Source organism: Eubalaena glacialis, chromosome 2, assembly GCF_028564815.1.
Source record: "Eubalaena glacialis isolate mEubGla1 chromosome 2, mEubGla1.1.hap2.+ XY, whole genome shotgun sequence".
Lineage (NCBI taxonomy): Eukaryota > Metazoa > Chordata > Mammalia > Artiodactyla > Balaenidae > Eubalaena > Eubalaena glacialis.
This window is the reverse complement of record NC_083717.1, coordinates 5612098-5637849: the sequence shown is the minus strand read 5'-3', so window position 1 is coordinate 5637849 and position 25752 is coordinate 5612098. Positions and strand designations below refer to the sequence as shown.

General features: G+C 40.0%; 1 protein-coding gene across 1 annotated transcript in view; it reads right to left on the bottom strand.

Moving 5' to 3' along the window:
* Positions 1 to 25752, bottom strand: part of CUBN (cubilin) — a 266365-nt gene that overhangs the window by 180947 nt on the left and 59666 nt on the right. Inside the window, exons 23-27 of the mRNA XM_061178156.1 lie at positions 22620 to 22812; positions 21175 to 21335; positions 20571 to 20752; positions 19659 to 19815; positions 16620 to 16807 (exon numbers count right to left, since the gene is read on the bottom strand). Coding sequence (XP_061034139.1) covers positions 16620 to 16807; positions 19659 to 19815; positions 20571 to 20752; positions 21175 to 21335; positions 22620 to 22812 — 881 coding nt within the window. The remainder of the gene's footprint in view (positions 1 to 16619; positions 16808 to 19658; positions 19816 to 20570; positions 20753 to 21174; positions 21336 to 22619; positions 22813 to 25752) is intronic.

The following is a 25752-nucleotide window of genomic DNA, read 5'->3' as shown; positions in this document are numbered from 1 at the left end:
TTGCCATTTAATGTATCTTCAGATGTGGATACGTGTACGTACAAAACCTGCTGTGTAGAATCTTTTCAGTTATCCTCTTCAAGAGAAGATTCGTTTAGGGTTTTTGTGTTTTAGATCTTCCACCCCCGTGCCACCCTGAAACATCTCAACCACTCTTACGACACTCGAAGAGGAAGGAAATCTCTTGCAGAAGTCTCGCTTGCCAATTTCTATCTACTTCCTTTGCATGGGTTTGATAATTTGGTGCGTGCATAGTTGATGAGACCATCAGAGATTTCTGACTACGGCTGCAACATGAAATGATCCGTGGACTCCTAAATAGTACGGACCCATGCACACAAAATGGAAGACAGAAAACCAAAGACATATCACTGACAGAGTGAGATTTTTGTAAGATTAAGGTTTTTGTAGGTACTTTACGAATCACTGGAACTCAAGTCTGGAGAAACCCAGGGTCAGCTAATGTGTAACCTGTTCCCTCAGCAAGAATCAACTTTATGAACTGCAATAACCCTCAGAACAGAAATGTGCTTTTCAAGGGCCTCTTTGCTGCTAAATGGTTTTATGATTTTGAAAATTTGTGACCCTAATGAATGAAATTATAACTAATTGTCTCCTATCTCAGTTTGGGATGTACAGATAGACTTCTTTTCTAACCCCACTTTAGAATCACAGTGAGTAACAACTAAAACTCAGCCCTTTCTACTTTAGATCAGCATCGAATTCACACTTTTTCTAACTACTGTTTTTCCTATTTACTTGAAATTTTTCTGGAAGAAAAACATTTTTATAGTGGAGGTTTAATCGTAAGAAGAATTAAATACAGTCCATATAAAGAAATTAAATCGAGTTTCTTTGAGATGATATCATTAAAATATGGAGAAACTTCTGGAAAAAAATTTTGGCCCAGTTCCTATTACAAATCTTTAAACACCCCAAAAGAACTTTATCCTTTAGAGTTTAATATGTAATTGAAATAATTCATCTGCCGTGAGGGAGAATTCTAGGTATAGTAGAGAATCCCTGATAGTTTTAGAGAGCAAAAATGCTGGTCAGTGTAAAGAAGAGAGTTCAATTTCTGAGAACTATACTCAGTGAGTTCACAGAGTGGCTTTTTGAAGTCAATGTCACTAGGAGAAGATTATATTTCAACTGAGAGCAGTACAGTAATTTTACTGTAGGAACACACTAGAGTATATTCAGTGTGGTCAGTGTCATGCTCTAGATTCAAAGTCCAGTCTAGCTCTAAAATTTGCTTAGAATATAATCTTGTGAAAATTACTTAACCTCCATAAGCTAAGATTTCTTTGTAAACTTGGCATCTTAATGGTACTTATCTCATAGGGTTGTTGTGCTTAGCAAATGAGACAAACCAGGTAATAGGTTGAGGATGAGTCCTGGCATATGGAAAGTACCCCAAATGTTATTCTAACTCTTGGTCAGAGGCAAAGGGAACCAACATTTTCTAAAGAAACCATACCAGAAACAGTCTTGAGAGAAAAAATATGATGGGTAGGTAGATAGAACTTGAACTGACTCACGTAAAATATTTCTCAGAAATCATCCCTGGCAGACCAGACGGGGAAGCAACAAATCAATGAATCACTTGTGAGGAGATGGATGGCCATCAGGGGCAGCGTGTTGCTATGACGACCTGGTTTTGTGTGTGGGGTGCAGAGCCCAGTGCAGATCATACAGTGGGGCAGACTGACCATGGAGCGTGTGTCTGAGTGGAGGGAGATGGTGGATCATGGCAGGGCTGGTGGCGAACAGGACACTGGGAAATCTGTCAAGGCTGCCCTGGTGAGCAGATCAGGGAGAGACCACTGGTAAGCAAAGTGGCTCTACCTGTGTTTTTTCCTGTTGCAGCCCCCTCTCCCCTTTCCGTCCGGCCAGCCTGCAGCTCTGGCTGCTTGGCCCGTGGAACTCCAGAGGAGTGGGAACTGGTGAATTCTTGGAGCACCTCTTCCGATTTTCCCCACCCAAAAAACAACTGTGCCAGGAACTATGGGAACCGCTTTATCAGAACAGCTGTTGAGAACATTGTTGTCCAATGTTTACAAACAAATCTCCTGGATAAACTTGGAACTTTCAGAGTTTACGTTAAATTTGAAGGGCTTTGAGATGTCCCTGTAACAATGGGAGAAATTGCGAAGCAAGATCCATCCAGTAGGGTAAAAGGCTCCCTCTGCGGGTGTGAAGAGCCTAGGGGGTAAAAAAAGAATCCCATTGTGGGAGGTAAATTAGGCAAATGTTTAAAGGAAAGCACATCAGCAGAGCATGGTAGGCTCTAGAGGGCTCCGTGATGGCCCTGGGAGGCGAAGGCTCCCCGTGAGACACCGGGGCGCTGGCAGTGCCCTCCGATACAGAGGCACACATCTCCCCACCCCCGGGGAAAAGCCGCACTGCCATGTGCTGCAGGCTGCAGCAGGAAGCACGAGGTACCATCTAAAAGGAAACAATGACTCAGTGCTGGGCTTTGTAGGAGACCAAGAAACACCACTGAAAGACCACATTCTGAGTTATTTTGTGTCACTCTGAATTAGACGTCTGTCTCAAACACAGACCATATCGTCTCCTTTCCATGGGGTGGCTGGTTGCTGTGCCCTCTTAATAGCGCATTGATATTTATTTTTGCTTTCTACATATTACTTATTTTAGAAGCCACAAAGGCCGATTTGGGTTTGTTTGTTTGTTTGTTTAATCATTGTTTAATCATGGATGTATGCAAAGGTTTAACTACACAGATGTTTTATCTCAGCATTGTTTATAATAGTGGAAATGTGCAAAGATTCTATGTGTTTTACAGCAAGAATGGGTGGCTGCATTGTGATGGTGGAACATTCAATGTTGCAAATGCTGTGGTGTAACAAGGAGATAAATAAATAACAAGGAGAAACATTCGCAAGCTACTGTTAAATGTAAAAAAGTCATTATAGAACAGTATGTACAAAATGATCCCCTTCAAATATTAAAATAAAATAAATATATAGGATGGAACTACAGGAAATAAGTACCACCAAATATTATCAGTAATGATGTAATTTAGGTTATTTTAATTTTATCTAGGTTTTTCTATATCTTGTAAAATGTCTGCAATGAATGTATTCCTGTGTAATCAGGTAAGTTTATTTTTAAAGCACTGTCTCTGGGGACCTACTGACATAGCAATGTAAATGTGCCCTGGTAATGTTTTTCCAGTGTCAGAATTCCATACCCTTTTAGGTTCTCAGATACCCAGCTGGTCTACTAAAAATATTACACTGTCTGTCTCCATAATCTTTTTTATGTGTCTCAAGATGATCCATGAAAATTAGCCCATTAAAATGTTATTATATAAGGTAATCTCCTCTAGCATTAATTCAAAACCATATTTTGTCCCCAATGCTTCCTTTTTTAATCATAACTAGGTTTTTATTATTAATTAGACTAATTCATTATTAAAAAAGCATTCTTTCAGATGTTCAGGGACTAAAGAGCTCTCACAAACATAAGTTTTGATAGTCACTGATGGACTAATAAGTGCCTAATTCCCTCCCTAGTGGGAAGTGAAATGCTTTGAAAGTCAAGCATATTCTCCCTCGTATGTACATGAACATTTAATTCCATGAACCACAGCCTTCCCTCTGCCAACTCTACTGCTACTGTGAAGCACTCAACATTTAAAAAAAATTATTCTGCCTCTTAAAAGCCTAACCATCTGCTACAGATGGACTCAGAAACAGGGAGGGACCTATAGCACAGCATGAAATCCTAGAACCTGGAGCTGGAAGGACCGAAAGCCCTGCCATGCAGACTCTTCCCCAATTGAGGGAGGGCGGGAGAAGAAAGCCTGTTCAATACGTAAGTACATGTAAGAACTGAAGGGTCAAGATGTCATTTTTGAAAAAATTCTGAAATGTTGCAGGTGGAAATTGTTCCCATTGTAAAAAATAGTCATCAGTGTAATTAACTGAAATCCACAACAATGACCACTAATTTTTGAATTTAGCCTTCTGCTTCATGCCATGATGTCTGTTGGATGGTGGAAGAGACCTTGCATGCACTCGATGTCTGTGGTCTGAGAAGCAGAGCTAGGTGAGGACCACCAGGAAAGGAAGTGTGGATAGAGCAATTTCAAGTTTTGAGCATCAAATGGAATTTTCACTGGCTTGCGGGTAGTGTGGAAATTATTGGTAGGTCTGATTATTATTTATCCTGATCCTGTCCTTCATGTTTGAGAGGATACTGAGAGGGGAAACACACAGTTTCTTTTGAATCTGAGAGCAAAGGCTCTCTTTTGAAGGCTGCTGTATTTGCCTCCTTAACTGCAGCAAATTAATGCAATCACATGAAAATTCTTCATTGTGAGGGATGGTGACAAATGATCAGCATTTTCCTTTGAGGAAAGGGATTTTGATCACACTGAAATAAACATCTCTCCTTTTAATTTTTTGTAATTAAAAAAACTCACATTTTACTTGGGCATTTTACTTGGGAGTCTTAAAATTCTTCTAAAATGCTTCTTGTTGCACTTAATGACACTACAAAGTATTTGGCTTAATTAACCAATGGATACGCTTCATTCTAAACTCCTTTTGAATCATGATCCTGCTTCGTCCAATGCTAGGTTCATATCCGGTAGAGAGTCTTCAGCTGAATTGTTTGGCACACTGTTTTCACTTTTTATGTGTGGGTTTGAACAGCGGTTGTCCTTAGAATTGAAATAGCTTATCTCTGAATTCTAAGCAAAATGCCAGGCATCCTAGAAGCAAACTTCCTCTGACAGACAGTTCCAGGAAACATGACTCATCTGCCCAGGAAGTGTGCCATGGAAGTGCCATGATAACAGAGTCAGGGCAGATCCATCGCTGCTAAGACATCAGATCTCCTCTGCTTCTCTGCATTTCTCCAGCCAGCAAACGGGATTTTAACTACTCCACTCTTCAATTCAGATACCCAGGCCCTGTGGCTTTTGGAGGAAATCTGCGAGGCCAGGGAAAGGGAGCCCTGCTTTCAACAGGTGGGGCCAATCTACACTAATCACGCTGGGAAGGCTGCTTTGGAAATCAAATAACCCATGAAACTGCGTTTATGTTTAAGAAAATAATAAATAACATTTATTAGCACTTACTCTGTGCTGAGCATCACTCTAAGCCCTTTCCATGTTATTACCTAATTTAAAACTCCTAGGGGCCTCCCTGGTGGCGCAGGGGTTGAGAATCTGCCTGGCAATGCAGGGGGCACGGGTTCGAGCCCTGGTCCGGGAAGATCCCACATGCCGCGGAGCAGCTAAGCCCGTGCGCCACAACTACTGAGCCTGCGCTCTAGAGCCCACGAGCCACAACTACTGCGCCTGCACTCTAGAGCCCGTAAGCCACAACTAGGGAAGCATGCTGAGCCCGCGTGCCACAACTACTGAAGCCTGCACGCCTAGAGCCCGTGCTCCACAACAAGAGAAGCCACCGCAGTGAGAAGCCCGCGCACCGCAACGAAGAGTAGCCCCTGCTCACAGCAACTAGAGAAAGCCTGCGCGCAGCAACGAAGACCCAACGCAGCCAAAAATAAAAAAATATAAATAAATTTATTTTTAAAAATAATAAAATAAAATTCCTAGCAGCTCTATAATGCAGATAACATTTTTATCCCCATTTTAGAATTCTGGAAACAGGTATAGAGAGGTAATTCAACATTTTGAAAGGCATCAACAACTCGAGAAGAATTGTTCTTGTTTCCTTCATTGGTAATTATTTAAAAGAAAAAAAAGAATTGTTAAATTCAAAAATACAGCAAAGTCCTTATTCTCTGTGATAACAGAGAGTGACAAAAATAATTTTTTAAGTAACAGTGATAACACCCAAAACTCCTGTTATTCAATGGAATCAACAGTTTCTTCATTATATTTCTTAATAGAGCTTGGAATAAAATAAGTGGACAAAAATGTTGGCTTTATCATTTATATTTACCCTTTGTGAGAATTGTGCAGGCTGTAGACAGAAAGCAAGAGGAAAATTAAATGTCTTGAGAAATGAACCGTTATTTATATCTCAGCCTAAAGAACTGAATGCTCTCTATTTAGGAATTTCTTTATACCTAACTAAGGTGCTGGGGCAAATAATGACATTATGTAAGTGTTTACTATGTGCCAGTCTCTTTATATATAAAAGCTCTTTTGTGCTGACTATCCCATTTTACAGATGGGGAAAGTGGGCCACTTAGAAGCTAAATAACTTGCTCAACATTTCCTGGCTAGTTAGCGGCGAAGTCCGGGTTTAAACCCAGGCTACCTGGCTCCAGAGTCTATACTATACCAAACTAAACCGGTGCCGAGACTACTGAGCAAGATTTCATGTTCTATTGTGGAGCCTGAGTGCCTGCAAGACATCCTCTAGTGAGTGAGCAAGATGAGCTACTAAATCTTAGTTTATTATTAGCATCCACAACAGTCTGCAGATAGAAGAGAGCTGGCCCGAGCAGTTCAAATTCCAGGGAACTCCCCAAGAACAACAGAAAGATCGGTGTCTGGAGCCGCTTCCAACTGTGGTTTATCTTTAAACCAGAAAGTTGGGAAACTGAGGTCATTGTTTGTGAGATGTGTACTGAATCAGCTGTGTCTTCATGAGACCAGCAGTGATGCAAACACAGACATCTGTGGACACTTTGCTTATTAGAGAGGATGCAAAGTCTTTAAAAGGATAAAAGAAGTCAAAGTCCTCCCAAGAGCTGAATGGTGGAGGAAGGACACTTGGAAGAGAAAGAGAACAGACTCTGAACTTGTGGAGCCAAACAGACCCAGGCTGTGCCTGGGAGAGGAAGTCAGACCTCAGGAGGGAGGGACGGCCACTCATAACCGACAAATCACGAGGAAGGGAGACGATTTGTCCAAGAGATGGAGAAACAACGTCCTGAAAGGTAGGAGGAAGAATCTGAATGGCCAAGAGGGAGTTATCCTCTCTGTGGGATGAGCATGGGGGAGGAATAATAAACATTTCTGGAGTACTCATACTTGCCAGCTGTGCAGATCGCTTTATTTGATCTTATAACAACTTCGTGAGTAGCTGTAAGTATTTTTGCCATTTAATACATGAGAGAGCTGAGGAAGCCAGAGGTTAAATTCTGTGCCCAAGGTCACAGCTAGTGAGAAAGAGCAAAGCTTTCCACCCAAGTGGACTTCAGAGCCTGCCGGTTAGAGCGACCTAGGTCCATCACCTCCTGGCAGTGTGATCTTAGAGTGAGTATTGTTGCTTACCTGAGGCCCAGGTCTCCTGTCTGTAAATGACCACAAAACTACCCAATTGCTAAATTATCCTGAAGATAAGCAATAATTATCTATCAAGGTGTCTCTAAGAGTGGCTGGCACATGGTAGACACTGATTACTGTAATTCTTTTTTCTTAAATTTTTATTGGAGTATAGTTGACTTAAAATGTGTTATGATTACTGTAATTCTCAAAAGAGACGTTTGAGATGTGAAGGAGAATCTTCTTCTAATCTCTCATGAACTTGAACATTTTGCTTCTTTGTATGAGAATAAAAACGGGAAAAAAATTTTGGAAAACATCTCTAGAATAATGTTTCCTTAAGAATGTTCTGTGGATTACAAATGTCCAATAGGTGTTAGAATTCTGGGCAAAGACGGACTCCATCTGCAATGTTGCCTTTCGTGTCCCCCTGAGTGTCTCCACCCTGAGGGAGGCCCCTCTGCCTCTCCTGGTTGTTGCTCTGCACGCAATTCTATTAGGCTGTATCCTGATGTCTTTCTTTTTGCTGTGTTACCGCGCCCACCCCATCCGGTGTTCGCCCAATTCGGTTGATTCTACCCCCCAGGTGCTCTCAAACCCTCTGTCACTGACACGTTCTCCCTCCACAGCCGTGTGAAGGACTGGCCATCTCGCACCTGGCCTGCAGCAATCCTCTCTCTGAATCCCCAAAGTCCCTCTTACGCCTCCCGTTTATTCTCGAAGCCAGACGGTGGCAAAGTGCCCACCCAGCACGTTGTCTCTGCTCACACTCGTGCAAGATCTCGTGCTGCCCCAAGCGGTCACTGGAACCCTGCACCTGTGCACAGGGCTCTAACCTGCAGGTCCCTGCCCACCTGGGAGCCTCACCCTTGGCCTCAGACACGCTGTGTCCTTTCGGTTCTGACAGATGTTCTCCTCGACCTGACTCGAGCCAAGCTCCTCTGAGCCTTCCTCTCAACTAAGCCTCAGCCTTGGCCTATAAAGAATGCAAAGTCTCAGCACAAAGGATTTCATCCACTTATTCTCCCCAAATTAAAGGACCTAAACAAACACGAACATAGTTTCTAACAGCTCAAGGTCACATCCCCAGGATGACCCCAGCCCCCCTCAAAGTGCCTGCCTGAGAAAGCTCAAGGCCGCCTAAAGGATTTACTGTTTGTTCCAGCCAACACCTGAGGATAGGCCCCTGACCACCCTTTCTTGGAGCACATACTAAAAAGGGCTTAAAATTGTGAATCCTTCTCCTGTCCTATTGAGATGTATTATACATGTATCTCCTACAACTCAGAGTGTCTTTCTCAAGGATCTAAACTCCATTCCTTTGAAAGGAAACCATTAGGAAGGACAGGCCCCTTGCCTCCCAGTCTCTGTGAGAGGATTGAATCCTTACCTCCATCACTGCCAGATACAGACACAGAGGCCTAACCACACTCACAGTGACCAACGCTCGCTAGTTTTTCACATCCCTGACTCTGCTCGAGGCCCCGCTGGTCCCCTCCCAGCTCCCTGATTCTCTCTTTAAAACACCTGGTCATCTCTGTACAAATTGAAGTTCAGTTCAGTTCATGCCGGACCTGCTTCCCTATTGCAGGAGCATAATGCTGATTAAAATATGTTCTTTCCACTTTAACTAGTGTCTGGTTTTGTTTACCTTAGACAGTTCCTCAAACACAACTTCCCTTAGTGAAACCTACAGCTCCCGGACACCTTGCTCAGTTACCCTTCCCCAGAGATGCCTCCTCTGACCCACGGATGAGCCGGGTCCTCTTGCTTCGTGTCTCTGGAGCTCCCGATAATATTCCCTGATAGCACTTCACACAGCTTGTGACTAACTTTGTATTGTGTGATCAATTGAGATCTGTCTCCTCCATGAAAACAAGGAAAACTGATGCTAGAAAGGTTTTATTTCCGCAGTCTATGTGTCTAAATTATACTTGAATGACTGAATGAGTGGATAAATGAATGAATGATGCATATGTAGGATGGTAATAGCCTGAGGAAGTACTACACAGCAAAAACAGAACAAAACAACTGACCCTGTTACATTGTGTTTGATTCAGCATTTCCCAAATTTATTAGAATTTAGGTCTCTTTGTTTGTAAAACATCTGTCAACACGTGTGGCAGAGAGAGTTCAGTGGTTTCCCCAAATCAACTTCCCCTTTGTCTGGCTTCCTGAATCACTATGTGGAAAGCAAAGGAATACCTGCATTGGTCTCTAACATGATTGAGAAATAAACTTGTGTTGTACTAAGCACCTAAGAATTTCCAAGTTCTCCATAAAACAGCTAGTATTCCTTAACTAATTACAATAGCTTGTGGGTCTGACGTTGCACAGTTGCAGTTATGGAAAATGCTGCTCACGCTGCAGACTTAGCAACATGGATATAGGACTGGAAGACTGAGGGACATTAGTAATGTTTTCATCCATTTTTTTCATTAGCAGCGGCTTATTTAGTCACTGAAAGGAGGACATGGAAGTGCAATAAGCAATGATATAAACATCTGGTGAACAGGATGACATCAGAAAAGGGAGTTGGCAAGAGATGAAGTGAATCTCATAAAGACTAGAGGGAAATGCATTTGACAGAAGTCACTGACATAACCGAGGGGACTTGAAACGGACATAAGTGGAAAAGGGAAGGCATCAGAAAGATGTGAAAGGATGTCATGCAAGATGATAGTGGCAAAGGTGCCAAACAAAGAAAGTGGAGGAAGAAGTTTAGAATCAGAATTCACACATTGTAAAGTGAATCTGACATTTTTATGTAATGAGATAAACATAACAGTATCACCAGGCCTTGGTGAGTCAAAGCATATAATTCAGCTGTAGCAATGGAAAAGTAAGACCTACTGAAAAATAAACATGTAATAGCACTCGAAGGTATATGCTAAGAAGATACCTATTAAAATACTTACAGCTTCCCAGGAGAGAGCTTTGAAGTGAGGATAAAATGTGCCGTCACGATGGAAGTGAACGACAGACAGCGGCCTCAGCTCCTGGACTAAGGCTTAGGTGGGGTTTGCTCTGTTGGGATTCCCGGGGATTTTGACTGAGTGGGCCTGGGGTGGGGGTCTGCGAATACATTTTTCTAACAAGATCCCCAGATGATTCTCCAACGCAGCCAGTTATGGGGGCTTTATCCTCCACCATCAGCTTCTCCCTCAGCAGAAGCTTTAATTTTTTTTTTTTTTTTTTTTTTGGAATGGAAGCATATCAACACTAGTGGAGCAAAAAGACACACAGGAATGGCAACGGGCAGATGTCTTTCCAGACACCTCTCAGGTGTCTTGTTCTTAAAAAAAGCATAGCATTTGCTGAATTCTTTATATGTTGTCCTCTGTCAGAAAGTAAAGAGTGAAGAGAAGTGCTCTCATGGACGAATCCTGACCAGAAGAGAAGTGGTTGTTACTGTAGAAGTGACCAAAACGTTAGGAGAGTGATCAACTTCCCTAGAGCCTGTGATAATGGGACACATCAGTCATGAGCTTGAGGTTTGAGAGAGTGAGACTTTGCAAGGAGATATGAGTCCAGGGACCAAAAACAATCTAAAAATTAAAAAATAGGGACCTCCCTGGTGGCGCAGTGGTTGAGAATCCGCCTGCCAATGCAATCCCTGGGCCGGGAAGATCCCACATGCTGCAGAGCAACTAAGCTCGTGTGCCACAACTACTGAGCCTGTGCTCTAGAGCCAGTGAGCCACAACTACTGAGCCCGTGTGCCACAACTACTGAAGCCTGCGCGCTCTAGGGCCCGTGTGTCGCAACTACTGAACCTGCGTGCTGCAGCTACTGAAGCCTGCATGCCTAGAGCCCATGCTCCGCAACAAGAGAAGCCACCACAGTGAGAAGCCCGCGCACCGCAACGAAGAGTAGCCCCCGCTCGCCGCAACTAGAGAAAGTCCACATGCATCAATGAAGACCCAACACAGCCAAAATCTTTTTAAAAATTTTTAAAAAGAACAAAGAAAAACAATAGATAAAGGAAAGGAAATTCAAGAAAAATGACAAATTCTTAAAAAATTAAACTCTGTCCACAAAGTCAGGAATAATTTGGGGAGCAGTAAAAGGGAAAACCTCAGAAGAACTCAATCTAAGAAAAAAACCCATGGGGCTACCCAAGACCCTTCTGACTATTTTATGAGCACACATACAAATTAGCTAAACTTTGGGATATGGTGCAATTAGAAAAAAATGTCTATTTTTTAAAGCTATGACTGGGGCAAAAGAAAGATGAAAATGTGAGTTGGACCAGTGCTTACAGAAGATAGTGTAATGTTGTGAAGATGAAGTAGAAAGATGCCTTGTATGATTTTGAAACTGGAAGAAGAAACACTGAAATCCAATTTAGAATACAAGACAGTCACTTCCTTTAAATGAATTTTTCCAGGTTTAAGTGCATTACATCCTATTGAACTGAGAGATGTGGTCATTGCAGAACTAATTTTGTAATCTTGCTCGCTTCATGGGTAATTCACAACAACACTTTAGGGGAATTCCCCGGTGGTCCAGTGGTCAGGACTCCGCACTTTCACTGCCGAGGGCCCGGGTTCAATCCCTAGTTGGAGAACTAAGATCCCACAAGCCGCAGGGCGCGGCCAAAAGAAGAACGAAACAATGCTTTAGCATGCCGGCAGAATCCTCATCCCTGCTGGAAGGCTCTGCCTCTTCCCATAGACTTGAACTGTGAGCAATGCAGGCCAGAGGGCTGGACCTCGCTGCTCCTGGTCGGAGCTGGTCATGCCGCCTAGAGGGGCGCTCATCCAGAGGCAGGCTAGATCCATGCCTTGTCGTCAAACTGAAAAAGATGAGCCACCCACCCTTGTAACTTGTCAAGGGAAAGCCTAGTTGGTTGTCTACTTGAGGTCCATGGTCACGCAGTGTCATGGCTGGGGTAGCCTTATTTAAAACTGTGAGGTTGCAGAAACTCAGAGGAAGCTTTGGGGATGAAAGATAGAAATGGACTATACGTACGCAGGGAGAAGCAACAAAGCCAGAAGAAAGGAGAAAGAAAGGAGATGCTGCTGAGCCCCCTTGGTTCCCGCCCTCTCCCGGCTTTTCAGTTGATCCCGTGTGTCATGAGGATTCTCCCTTTCTTAGAGGAACAGCCCTTGCCCAAACACTAATCTTTTCTCCATGGGTTAGTTTGAGTGTGTACCTGCAGCCAAGAGTATAAGGCAGAACAGGAGGACTGCCAGAGGTCCGAAGGGAAAATGTTTCAACTTCCAAAATGTAGGAAAGATTTATTCTGGAATCTCACAGATGAGTAAGATTGATGGTAATTTCGGGAAAAATTCTAAATTGGACACTGAACATAAGTTGTCAGTATGTAGCAAAGATACAGCAAATGACCACTGCCTCCCTATGAAAATGTCATGCTAAATAACATGAATTCCTCTTGGTGACAGTGTCACTAGAGTAGTCAACCTGAGGGTTCCATGGAAACTCCCTCTCGTCACCTCTGAGAGTGACAATTACGGAAGAGAACACGCATGGAGTATGTGTGGTGTCACGGCTCAGAGCATCAGTCCAGAGCCACAGAGCCTGGTGGAAGGCCTGGCTTTGCTACTATAACCTTTGTGACTACAGACAACCTGGTTTTGTCTCAATTTCCTCACCTGTCAAATGGGAAAATGATATTTCCTACATCACACGGTGGCTGCGAGAATTACCTAGCAAATAATGTGTTCAATAAATACCAGCTATTATTATTACCAAGTTGTTTGAATAGTGTTATCCTAAAAATGTTCAATAACAGATGCATTTTAATCCAAGAAACCCATCATTTTAGAGTATTTGAAACAGGTAGCATCTTTTTGATACTTTTATCAATTATTTTTGGAGAAGTCATAGGCCAATGGCCAATGAGTTTATATGCAAATGAATAATGCTCTAAAGACCAGAGAATCAGGATTTAGAGGAATCATGATGAGATGGAATTCTAAGGCAAAATAGTGAAATATAACTTAATAGAAATAATATCCTATGTTTGGCTATGAAGCCATTGCCATTCATGTAAAAGTGACCTGGAGATTACAGGTGTTTAATACCGTCCAACATTACGACTTGGCTAACAACAAACCTACAATACCAGAGCACAAGAGCCAGACAATATGGTCCAACGCCAGGTCAGTCGGAGCGTTGAATCCAATCCAGTGCCACATTTTAAGAGACACTGACATACAAGAGAGCACGAAGAGGAGGGTATCAGGGAGCTGATCTTTCTGGACTTCTTGGGAGCATCTCTCCTTGTCACCTTGTGTCACAGTCTCTCCCCTCAGCTTCCATGACACAACAACCTCGTAGTTTTCTTCTTTCCTCTTCTCCCCACCCACATGCTCCCAGTTGACCTAACACAGGCTCTGGATTTCCTGTACCTCTCTGTGCTGATTTCTCCCAAATCCATCACTTTTGTTTGTATATTCAATACCAATTAAAAATCTCTTCTTCCACATAGAGCCTCAGACTCAAAATAAAAATGAAAAAGTGAAATCAAGTTATAAAATACAAAAAGAATCCTTAAGGTTGACTTTCCCAAATGGCATGGGCAATATGGTCTTTTACTCCTTTAAGCAAATGACCCTTCCTCCCACTGAGTATTTTATTTCCAAATCTGAATCATTTCATTTTGCCCAGAGGACAAAGTAATAAAGGATGGATTCGCTTCCCGGTGGGATCTTTACCAACCTACACCTCTGAGCAAGGCTGGGCACAGTGTCCAACCAGCACCTAATCAAGTCCTTTCATAGTTTCAATTCTGTTAATTCAAAATAACTCAATTCTGGCTGCAGTAATAGCTACTCACTTTGGTCTTGGCTAAGTCACTTGAAAAAACCCTTGAACTAGAAGTTATTAAAATAATGGAAACTAGAGTTTGTGTTTGTGGCTTTTCTCTCCTTAAGTGGTTATTTGTGCTTTTAAGATTTCCATCATAAACCAGCCATTGTAGCGATTGCTCTGGTCTTGCCCCTTGGCTTACAGAAATGGAAAACATCTCCCCTCTCTGGCAACAGCGTCATTCTTTGGAAGGCTTTGCTGAACTTCTGGTTCTCATTCTGTGTTTTTGCTGCTTTCACCATCAGTGTTGCATAAGATACACATCATCTGTGGACGGCCTCTGATTAGTGGCTCGGCCACTGTTGGAACAAGTATTTTTCATTTGACAGTTTTCGAGCACTTCCAAAAATTATCTGATGGGCCTTTTTGTAACCATTCCACCCTCAAGTAAGTCCAAAGAGCTGGAGTCCAGTCCCTGGAAAGGTTTCAGCTCAGTTCCTCCCCACTCTTTCTGCCAAAGCCTCCTTTAAAACCCAGTTCAAAAGCTTCCTCCCCTCCCTGCTCTCTCCACTGTGCTTTGTCAAATAAGGCACCCAGCAGATAGTTAAATGTGCAACACTCTTCACGCCCACGAATTGTATTTTGGGTTGTGCTTGAAGTGGCTGAATTGCAGTGAATGTGTAGAGATTATACAAAAAGGTCAGTTTGGAATTCAGTTCTTTCTCATTAATTAATAGCTCTCCTTAAGCTGATGCTAAAATATGACTGCGATATTCAGTTTAACCTGAACTTACTGAACCCCTATAAGATCCCAACTCTGTAATCAGTGCCTGGGTTACAAAGTTAATCACAGACAGCTCACACCTTCAGAAAGCTCGTGGTCCAGTAGGGCATGTGGACACAGTCACAGAAGTACAAACATGATATGAGAGACGGCTGGGTTTGTGGTATGAACACGTGGCTCTGAAAGCAACCTGTGCCTTTTTTTTCTAAAGAATGAACAGTGTCTCACCATGTGAAGAAAAGAAAAAGGTGATCACTCCAGGTAAAGGAATGAGACGAACATGCCATTGTTAAGCTTGTGAAGACCACCTGAGCACTAGATCAAGGAAAGGAGACTTTAAAACCACTGTCAGTTTCTTGCTTGTTTTATGTTGTCTCATATTTTCTTTGAATACTAGTAAATATAACTTTCTGATGGGTAAACACTATGCTTACTATTTCTATAATACTGAGCTTTTCTAAATGTAAAGCAAGATTTTTTTTTTTACCCAAAAAAAGTATCCTTCAAAAACAAGGGAATCCATATATTCGGCACCTCACAAAGTCTCTCCAAGTATGGGAAGCTTTCTTTTCTTTGTTTTGAACAACTAAAGTACAGTTTGGAAAAAATATGTCAATCTCAAATGACCTCGATCAACGCTAGTTTGTTTTAAAGAATTGGTAAAAAAAAGAGGGTTAAGAAACTTTTACAAATTTAATGGTTTTTTTCCTGGGAATATGCCCTCAAAGTTACATGCGCTGAACATTGGAAGTCTTTGCAAGCAAGACTTCCAAAAATCTCTGACCATCTTAAAGAGAAAGACACTAAACAACTGTGTTGTGGATAGATGGGATGAGGGGAAATGTCCTAACGTTATCAGAGTGGGTACTGGTCTCTTCAGAAAAGATTTCTAGTGAAAACATCATACGTGGATTCAGAAGTATTATATATTAGCAATGTAGATGGAGATAAAAGATGATGTGTTAGAGGACTCAAAAAGTGATTTTATTAATGATGAGAACTAGATGGCAAAATATATGTAAATAGCCTGAGTAAAATTGTTCCATGAAGTGTGAAAGTGGAAACTAATATTCTAAACTAATATAATAGTTTATAAAATATATAATTTTATATATGAATGTATAACTACATTTGTAAAGTAAAGTAAGTAGCTGCCTACCTTTTCAATCTACATCTCTACAAAGTTGCATATGCAAGTTAGCAAAAAAGCTTTGGTAAATAAAATATTTTATCATAAAAGTAGCAGATTACCTCATATTTTGGGTTACCTAATTCTCAAGCAACTTTTATCACATAGCATTGTACACGGAAAGTTCAATAAATGTTATTGGTGGTCATTATTGTAACAAATAGAAACTTCCATTTTACAAAAAGAAAAATTAACTGAAATGAACTTAAGTTTAAAAATAAAAAACAAGAATCAAAATCATGATTCCCAGTATCAGGTAAATTAGGTGTTAAATAAAGCCATGACACTTAAACACTTTCTGATTTCTTGTCTACAGAGAACAAACATAAAAACAACCAACAAAAACCAGAAGCTATTCTTCTACTTCTGCATTATTTAAGTAATATGAGATTACTCCGTCCAGAAGTTACACTGAAACCTAAAAACATAGTTATTTGTGAATATAATTTAGTATATTAAATGTCCTTACTATCAAGATGATGCAGTGAAAGAGACATGAACGATACCTGTTCAAATACCATGGGTAGTTGGCATACTATAGACATGTAGGGCAGAGTGAGAGATTCGGTCCTACAAAGCATGATGACTTTTATCTTGGCTTGCTAACTTGGGCTTAAAATGCAGTGATTTATTCAGCTTCGGAGCACATACCTCTAGGTAGTCGGTGGAGCAGCTTGTGTGATGTTCCAATTCAAAGGCTAAAAACGTATAATTCACAGTGTTTCCAGTTGTTGCCTGGATGGTCCAGTTGCAATGCTGATTGACAGAATAGGGATTTGGATAATGTATACTCTCTAAGATGCCATAGGTCCGATTCACAATCACCACGTTCTCACACGCTGGAAAAAAATAACAATGACTGTTAAGAACCACAGTCATATATATCATAATTGCTCCAAGATGTGTGTGAGATTTTCCTTTAGGAAAACAGCTAGGTTAAAAAGAAACCTATGGGGCTTCCCTGGTGGCGCAGTGGTTAAGAATCCGCCTGCCAATGCAGGGGACACAGGTTCAAGCCTTGGCCCGGGAAGATCCCACATGCCGCGGAGCAACTAAGCCCATGCGCCACAACTACTGAAGCCCACGCGCCTAGAGCCCGTGCTCCGCCACGAGAGAAGCCACCGCAATGAGAAGCCCGCGCACCACAACGAAGAGTAGCCCCCGCTCACCACAACTAGAGAAAGCCCGCACACAGCAACGGAGACCCAACACAGCCAAAAATGAAAATAAAAAATAAATAAATTTATAAAAAAAAGAAACCTATATGTATGTGAGTGTGTGTATATATACAGACACACGCACACATACATGCATATATACACATGTAGTTGGTGCAGCATCTTTATAGGGAAACGGTTCCCATTTAGAACAAATGTGAAATAATACTTAAGTGAACTCATAAACCTTAAAGTGTCATGAAAATTGCCTGCGTTAAAATAGGCACCAAACTCCTGTGAATTGGTGCAGAGCAGAATAGCTTAGCACGACTCAGACATCAGTCTAATTTGTTTGTTTAGAAAAGTGTATTAAACATTCCATGCTTCTGTTTTTCTAACTTTAGCATTTGGAAGGGACAGAAATCTTGGCCTTTAAATTCAACAGTTTAGAAACACAAAGTCCTATGTGAGGGCTTAAAAATGAATAACAACATGGCTTTGTTGAACATTCAAAAGTCAGCATGAAATTCATAATAAAGACTCTGTTATTCCTCCAGTTAGTCATCAGGAAGTATCAAATGAACAGAAGCAATGTAAAGGATTTGAAGAAGAAATAAAAACATTAAATTCTGAAAAAAGTCTTCAAGCCAGTGGTGGCATTTCCTTCAGCTGAATTTTCAACAAAACCATGCTAGGCACTTCTAGGTACGGGGTAGTCCTGGGAGTCAGCGCCAGATTCCGTCAAACTTAATGGCTTGAATAAGGCCTGTGCAGGCCTCTTCTCGAGTCTTTTTCATATTGTATGATGTGCAATAAAAGAGAATGGGAAAATAAATACTACATCAAAAACGTTGTCTCTGAAAAATGTGGTTCATAGATGCGTTTCTACTACACTGCTTCTCCACAGGTGGCTGGGACACCATTTGTAAGCTTTGGTATGGACAAGCCTACATTTGTGGGTCTTCAAAATCTTCCTTTGCTGGAACAAGGGAATAAAACTCTTTCTTCTTAAAAATATTTAGGTCACATTTTTGCCCACCAAGGATTTCTAAAGAAGAATTTTGTTGTTTTGGATGCCTGCGAGAAGTTACATCTATTAGGCAGGTAGGTACCATGGGCCTCAATGACTACACAACAGGGCAGGGGAAAATATATTCCATTAAACCCAATGGGTTGTCTCCCAGTGCTCAGACATTATACTATCTGCAAACCTCCAATTTCAAATGGCAGATTGCACAGAAAATCTCACCGGTTAGCTCCGATTCTACCGGTAAGGACCTATATCCATGTGCACTACGTTACTCCTTCAGTGTTCTGACATTATTAGAGAAAAACAAAATATCACAGGAATACAAAGAAAAGAAAGGGACCTTTAATAATCAACCTGACTATAATCAAGAAACAAATTATCACAGCAATAATAATACTAGAGAATGATTATATGCTCAGCCAAACAGGTACATCCCTTGATGAAACTGGGGAGAGATTTTCATATACTAACGATGAATTTCTGAAGAACAAAGCCATATATCATTAAAACTCAATATTCAAAACCTACCTAGAATGTAGCCTAACTCCCAGAAGTAAGTGAATGTGAGCCTTCAAATTCACACATTTCAAGGTTAAATATTAATACTCTTTCAACTAATCCAAAGGGTATAATCTGTGTATTCAGATTATGATCTTGTGATTTTCATTCCATTTTTAGGTAATTGTGCCAAAATTATTGATAAATTTAGCTTTGGTGGGGCAACGAACTCTACTTTTAAAAACACAAATAAAGTGTTTATTAAATAACATAAATTAAAGGAAAACTTATTTTCTTGAATTTTCATTTTGAAACTAAATTTAGGAAGTATTTAATTCTAGTGCTAGAAGGGAGATTTCCTGATCAACTAATGTAATCTTTTTTTATGAGCAAGTCATGTAACCCCAGAGAAAACAAGTGAACTTCCGAGGGACTTGGGGGCCAGGACAAACACCTGGGACCCTTGACTCTTTGTTCAATACTCCTTTAGTTCCACCATCTTGCCTCAAGGGAAAGCAGATTTTAAAACGGCATCTCTACAATGACCAGATTTTTCCACAGCAAAGAATGTGCCTACTTCACATATGATTCATAAGCATAGTCTCCCTTAATAAAATTTAAGCACCTTTTGAGATAGAAGGCAAAAACAATAGTGTTCGATACACTTCGGTACAATGGAATAATGTCTAATTAGAAGATTGTAATGTTTAATCCAAATGAAAACCCATTAGCTGCTAACCTGTTACACTGATCTTTAGCTGAATTGCAACTGTCTCAGCATATTCCCCTTCCAAGTTTCTGTAGCTTACCACGTGCTTTAGTTACACGACATTAAATTCAAGGCGTAAGCGTTTCTCCCTCAAATAGAGTTAAAATTTTTTTCATAAGGAGGTAAGATTTCTTTCAGTTGCTCAAACCAATGGGTTACACTTATTTCAATTTGCTTCATTCATCCAGAGATTGAAGACCCACTATAGGCACCAAGCAATGGGCACACACACTTACTCTGGTGGTATTTAACCAGGAAGCCACCTCCTTGCTGACCTTCATCTGTCCTCAGTTCTAAAGACATGCTGTCTCCACTAGAACGGATGACAGGCGGTTTCTCATTCCCACAAAGCTGAGTAAGCAGATGAGAGCTGGTACTTGGCCCATCATATACCTTTAAGAAAACGTTTTAAATGTCAGATGATTATGGCTATAAACACTATCTAAAGGACACTGTATTTCTTAAGAAGTGGGGAAGAAATACAAATGATATGACAAAAGAAGAGTCCTGAATCAAAATATCTTTTAAAATTATATTTAAATGTCTATAAACTTGAGCCATGAACTCAGAACCCAGGTTGAAATGTAAAGATTGAAAATGAAGGATTATTACATGTTTTGGAGACCATAGCTATTAATCAGTAGTCTTCCTTGTTTTTTTAGTTCATAGTTTATAATTTATTGCACTTTAATACAGTTTTTATTTAGATGGTTTTTCAATGGACGAGGGTGACTTGCTGATACTGTAAAAAGTCCTATTTCGATGACTTCAATTATCTTCTCTAATTCACCCTCTAATACATCCTCTAGATTGTTAGTTTTCAGTGTATATATAGAAATTATGTAGATAATAATTATGATAAATCTCATAACCCCTTTCAGGAGATTTTAACCATATCTTAACAGTGGATATTCAATATATTGATATTTTAAGTACTTAGTGTACCAAGCCATTCATTAATATATGCTATACTTAGAAGGCTATTTTCATCAAATTTTCTTTTAATTTTTTATTCTGTTTAAGTTTTTAACATGGATCTTTTGTTTAAATGTTCCCCTTTCCCAAATCTCAAAAATAAAAAATGATGCATTAAGGTGTGTTGGGCAAGATGGAAGCAGTGAAGGCTACAAGTGAAACTTTATACATACGGCCAGATAATCTGAAGTGCAGTTTGGATGATACTCCAAATGGAAGTCTTCAAATTCCAGTTCAAACGGACTGCCGTGGCTGGATTTCAACCACCAGTGGCACTGGGAGCTGTGGTGGTAGGGCATCGGGTAGTTGGGAGATGTGAACATGCCGGTGGGAGTGGTGAGATTGCCTCCACAACCTACGGGAGAGACATGGGATGACACACATCCTTTTCTTTCTGGTAAAACTGCATCTTCTTGTCTATATCAAACTACTGTCACTCCCCTTTAAACCAAGTTGCAAAACAAAACTGCACCACCAAAGAGTAGCTAGCCTGTAACCCTAATTCACATCAATGTACTTTCCTTTTCCTAACCAAGATGAACAGCTTGATGAACTCTACCAGGGAACTAGAACATTTTCCCTTACTTTGTCCTTCAAAAATAAAAATAAAAACAAAACGGCTACTGTTAATTAAGAAATATTCACAATGTTGAAGTTTATTATAAATAGTACTGACAAAATACAGCTGGAAAAAAAATAGATAAGAGCACAGCAATCCAACAATCAAGATGCCAGTTAGACTGGACTCTCCAATAAAGACAGGTCTTGGCCATTTACCTGTTAATGACCCATCCCAGTAAGCCGAGAATCCAGGCCCTGAGCCAAAGAAGTCACTCTTAAATTTTAACCATAGTTTGTTACTGTGGGAGATGATTCTTGGAGGTGGATTTGAGCCACAGTATCGCCCCAGGGGTGGTGAAGTTTCATAGCCTCCATTCCTGTGACAAAATACAGATGTGATCATTTGTTAGGTTATTGATAATATTACGATATAAACATTTAACGTTAATTGAAATTTGAGATCAAAAACAGATCAGTTTGTCAGTCAACCACTCTCTCAAATATTCTAAAAACAATTTCAAGTTTTCAATTTTTTACTTCATTAAATAATATATGAATAATAACATAGAATAACCATCATGTATGGTTGGCATGACATTTTATACAACCAGTTGCAAATGGAGAAAAAGTGTTTAATCTTCTCCCTCTCAAATAAAGCATCTGGCAAGTGGGTCAGAGAACAAAGGATAAAGAAACCATAATTATTAACACTAGAAACAAATGTTGCTTAATTTTACAGAGAAAACTTAAATGTTTTTCTTCTCATTTGAAAACTTTCAAAATTTAATATATTTGACATAGTTAAGCAAAATTTTGAAAATAATTCCCTCCCCAAGAACTTTTGGGGTCTTAAATATAGTTTATAATCTATAGCTTTTTCAAGCCTAGAAAAAAAATATTCACTCAACATTAAAGTCCAATGATTGCTGAAAATTATGTTGTTTTAGCATTATATGGTATGATAATGCTTTACTGTTTTAGTACCTTACTTTACATCATAGAACAAAATTTACTGTAAAATAGTATAAGATTCTAGGCTTTTGAAATGCCAAATAAAAAATTTAACACAGATGCACACCAAATTGATTAGCCTAATTTAACTCAATGTAATGATTTGGGGAGATATTAATGTATAACTTAACTCACCTTTACTGCAAATATAACTTTTTAAAACCCATTCTTTCAAAGCACTAAAGAATTAAAGAAAAAAGCCTTGCACTGAAATTCACAAGCCTAGAATTTATTATTTGAACACAGAAAAACTTTGTGAAAACTTTATCTTACCATCATTTTTATGACAAATTAGACTAAATGGAGAGTAAACAGCCTAAAATTTAAATTGATTTTTCATAAAGTAGGTATTCAGTGCCTGAATTGCAAGTATCTAATTTCAGACCAGTAGTATATCTGTTTACTCTGCCCACATAAAATTCAGAGTTTATTTTTAAATATTCCCAATAAAATAACCACTTCTAAATAACCACTGAATCTTATGCAATTTTCTGTTTTCCTACTGTTAAGCCAGGTTCCAAATGACAAACTTTACGTCTTGCAAGAAAGAGCACAAAAGGGAGCTTTACAGAAAATTTCTGTATTTTTTCCTTAACCTTTCCAAGAAAGATTATTAATGAGAAAGATTATGATGAAACAAAGGTGCTCACTTGATTTCCACATAATCTGCTACACATGTTCCACCGATGGCCTCCTCCAAGGAGAAGTTTGTGAAGTGCAATGCAATCTGTTGGCTGGTTTCCACCGTGATCCTATAAATGCATTCTAAGTTGTTGGGATAATTACTGGGGAAGTTTGGAGAAGCGAAAGTCCCAGATTCACCTGTATAGTCTTCCAAGCATGCTGTGAAAAGAAACAGATCACAAGAGAGGAAATAAACAATATTATACTACATTTACCAGACATTCAGTAATATACACTTCATTAATTTTTGCCAAGATACTTGACTTTCAATAGGCCATTCGGGGATGTTCAAAGAATGATTTCCTTTCAAAACAAAGTTTTTGGTCTCCAAGTCAAAAACAATTACTAATAGTAAACCTAAGCTGTGTAGTGGAATTTGTTACATATAATCGTGACTTTTTGGTTCTTGGAAGTGCTATAATTTTTTTAATCCATGCAAATTATCATAAACATTAAAAATTAGGCTCAACTGCAGAAATCACAGGGGGAGGCCTAGCAATAATTCAGTTCTGTTCTTCTTTTTGTACCCTTCTTTCAAAATGGTTTTTGTCAAAGCATGAATTTATGAGAAATGACAAAGCTGGTACTCAGCCACAGGGTGATAAATAGGAGATGAGACCCAGGGATCAGAGTGACCTTGAATCAACACCCAGCTCAAACAATGACAAACTGTACAACCTTAGGCAAGTTGCTTCACCTCTCTGACCCTCATCTCTAAAATGGGGTTGTAACTATCTTTGAGTGTACACCCAAGCGTCAGAGATAATGCAATTAAAGGACTTGGACGTGCTACATGCTCAGTAAATGGTAATGATCATCATTATGCTTCGAAATAGAACAGAAAAGTGTAAGAAAAGCAGAGCATAAATGTGAGGAATAAATTAGATCATTCATATGAAACATTTAGATAGTACCTGGATAAGTTTATGTTCTAAATAGCTGCTAACTGTTCTACTTTAACAGTTTTAATTTGACCTATTCAGTCCTTCAGACCCTCTAGTCACTAACCAACCCACTCCAAATGCCCTCCAAATCTGAGATATTTTCCAAAGAAAGTCTGGTTTCAATGCATTCTTAATGTATCTTCAATTGTAACCGGTAATAACATAAATCTAGGATCCAGGAGTAGACACAGGTCTTTGACTGACAGGTTTTGGAGGAGAATAAACTATTATACTTTATGATGAATAAAAAAAAGAAAATGCGGATGTTCAGGTGTGCTATTTCCCCCAGTTGCAGCTGTATAATCATACTCAGAAAAGAAAAGAGGAACCACTGGCATTGAGGGCACAGAGATGCACAGGAAATACTACAGGTTCTCCTACCTATGTACGCCCTTCAGAGTAACTGGCATTCACCATGTATTTGGTTGACTCAATTTTAAACAGCAAGTAATCAAGGCTTAATTTATTGAAGGAGTTGACAGTGATATTTAACTTCAGGGATGAATGTTGTATATACTTCTATACTTTTCTACAGTCTGCCAAGATATTTCTTCAAGGGTCAAGGAAGAAAAGAAGGAAAGGAGGGAGGGAGGGAGGAAGGAAGCGAGAAAGAAAGGAAGGGAAAAGGCAGAGAAAAAGCAGGGGAAAGCAGGAGAGGGGCGGGGATGTGTGTGAAGAGGTGGTATATTAAGTATTTCAGATCCACTAATGAGTATCACTAAGATAAAAATTTACGGATCAAATGGACAGTAAGTGAAGGCTGTGACCCAGTCTCCCTGAGCTGACGAACTTACAGACTAATTGACCACCCCTGCATTCAAATAGCTTTAGCCAATAAATCAAATATCGAGAGCGAATTCTCTGCTCATGTCACTTGTTCTTAAAAAGATACTGTTCCTTGCTTCCCCACTCTACCCCCAGAAGGGAAATACAATTGCACTGAGTATTTTCAATGCAACTTGGAATGAGTCTGCAGGAGAATGGCCTGTATAATCAGGTTCCCAAGTAAAGGAAATTTTAATGAAAAATTTTGAGAGATAATGCTGAGTAATTTCCCTGTACCTTATCCATATGCAAGTGATTATTGTAGCACTTGTAACGAGTGGGTGGTTGTGAATCCCTACTGAAATTCTGATTTACACATCAAGCTTCTTTTCCACTGTTGGCACAAAGGTAAAAACGGTCCCTGAGGTATTCAAATGCCCTTCACGCTGTTCACTTTGTCTAACATGCTGTATCAGAAAACCTCCCCCCCTTCCCCAACACACCTATAACAAATAAACTCTTACCCATCATTCAAAGTCAAATTCAAATATCACTTCCTCTGTGAAACATTTCCTGATCAAGCAGAATTAATTTCCTTGTGCTCAATAAAACTTTATGCAAATTGCAATCTGAACCCCCAATATATATTTTATTGTGATTGTGTTTATGTGAGTATATTTCCTCTACTAAGCTTTCCCTCTCATTCATTGAGATATGAATGGGACCTTATTAACCTTTATTAATTGTCACCACAGTAACCGACCCAGATCACATCTAATAAATATTTGTTAAAATTATATTACTTAATGTGCTGAAAACTAAGAAGTGGGGGACAAGTATCTAACTTCCTACCATTGTCTCTACGCCATCCCTACTCCTTCCACTTTTCTCACCTCATTTTCCCCTATCCTCTCTCCTGGGTATATTGTGATTCTTTAATATTTTATAATGTTTACTAAATTTAAATTATAGGAATCTCTGTTTCCAGCCATGGCAAGGTAACTAGTACTAGACTAGCCCCTCTCCATAACAACTATAAAACTAGACAAAATATAGGAGGCACGGGACCACAGGCAGTCCAAGACTGTGATCCTTGACAGAAAGAAAATTCATGAGGTAGGAGTCTTGATTTCCTTGGCTTTTTATCAGGGCCAAGAATTTTCTGACCACAGCTGAAGCCAAAGTAGTGAATGACAGTCCTGTTGAGCTGAGGAAGCAGGGATCAGAGTGTAGGGCTTCCAAAGGCACTGGCGCTGCTCCAGTGAGGAAGACACATACAGAGAGGGGAACCAGGCGTCTGCGGAAAGTTCGCTATGAATTCCTGCCAGAGCCTGGACTGTGCATGCATGAGGTGAGACTCAAAAGTCATGCCAGAGAGTAGCTCCTGCTA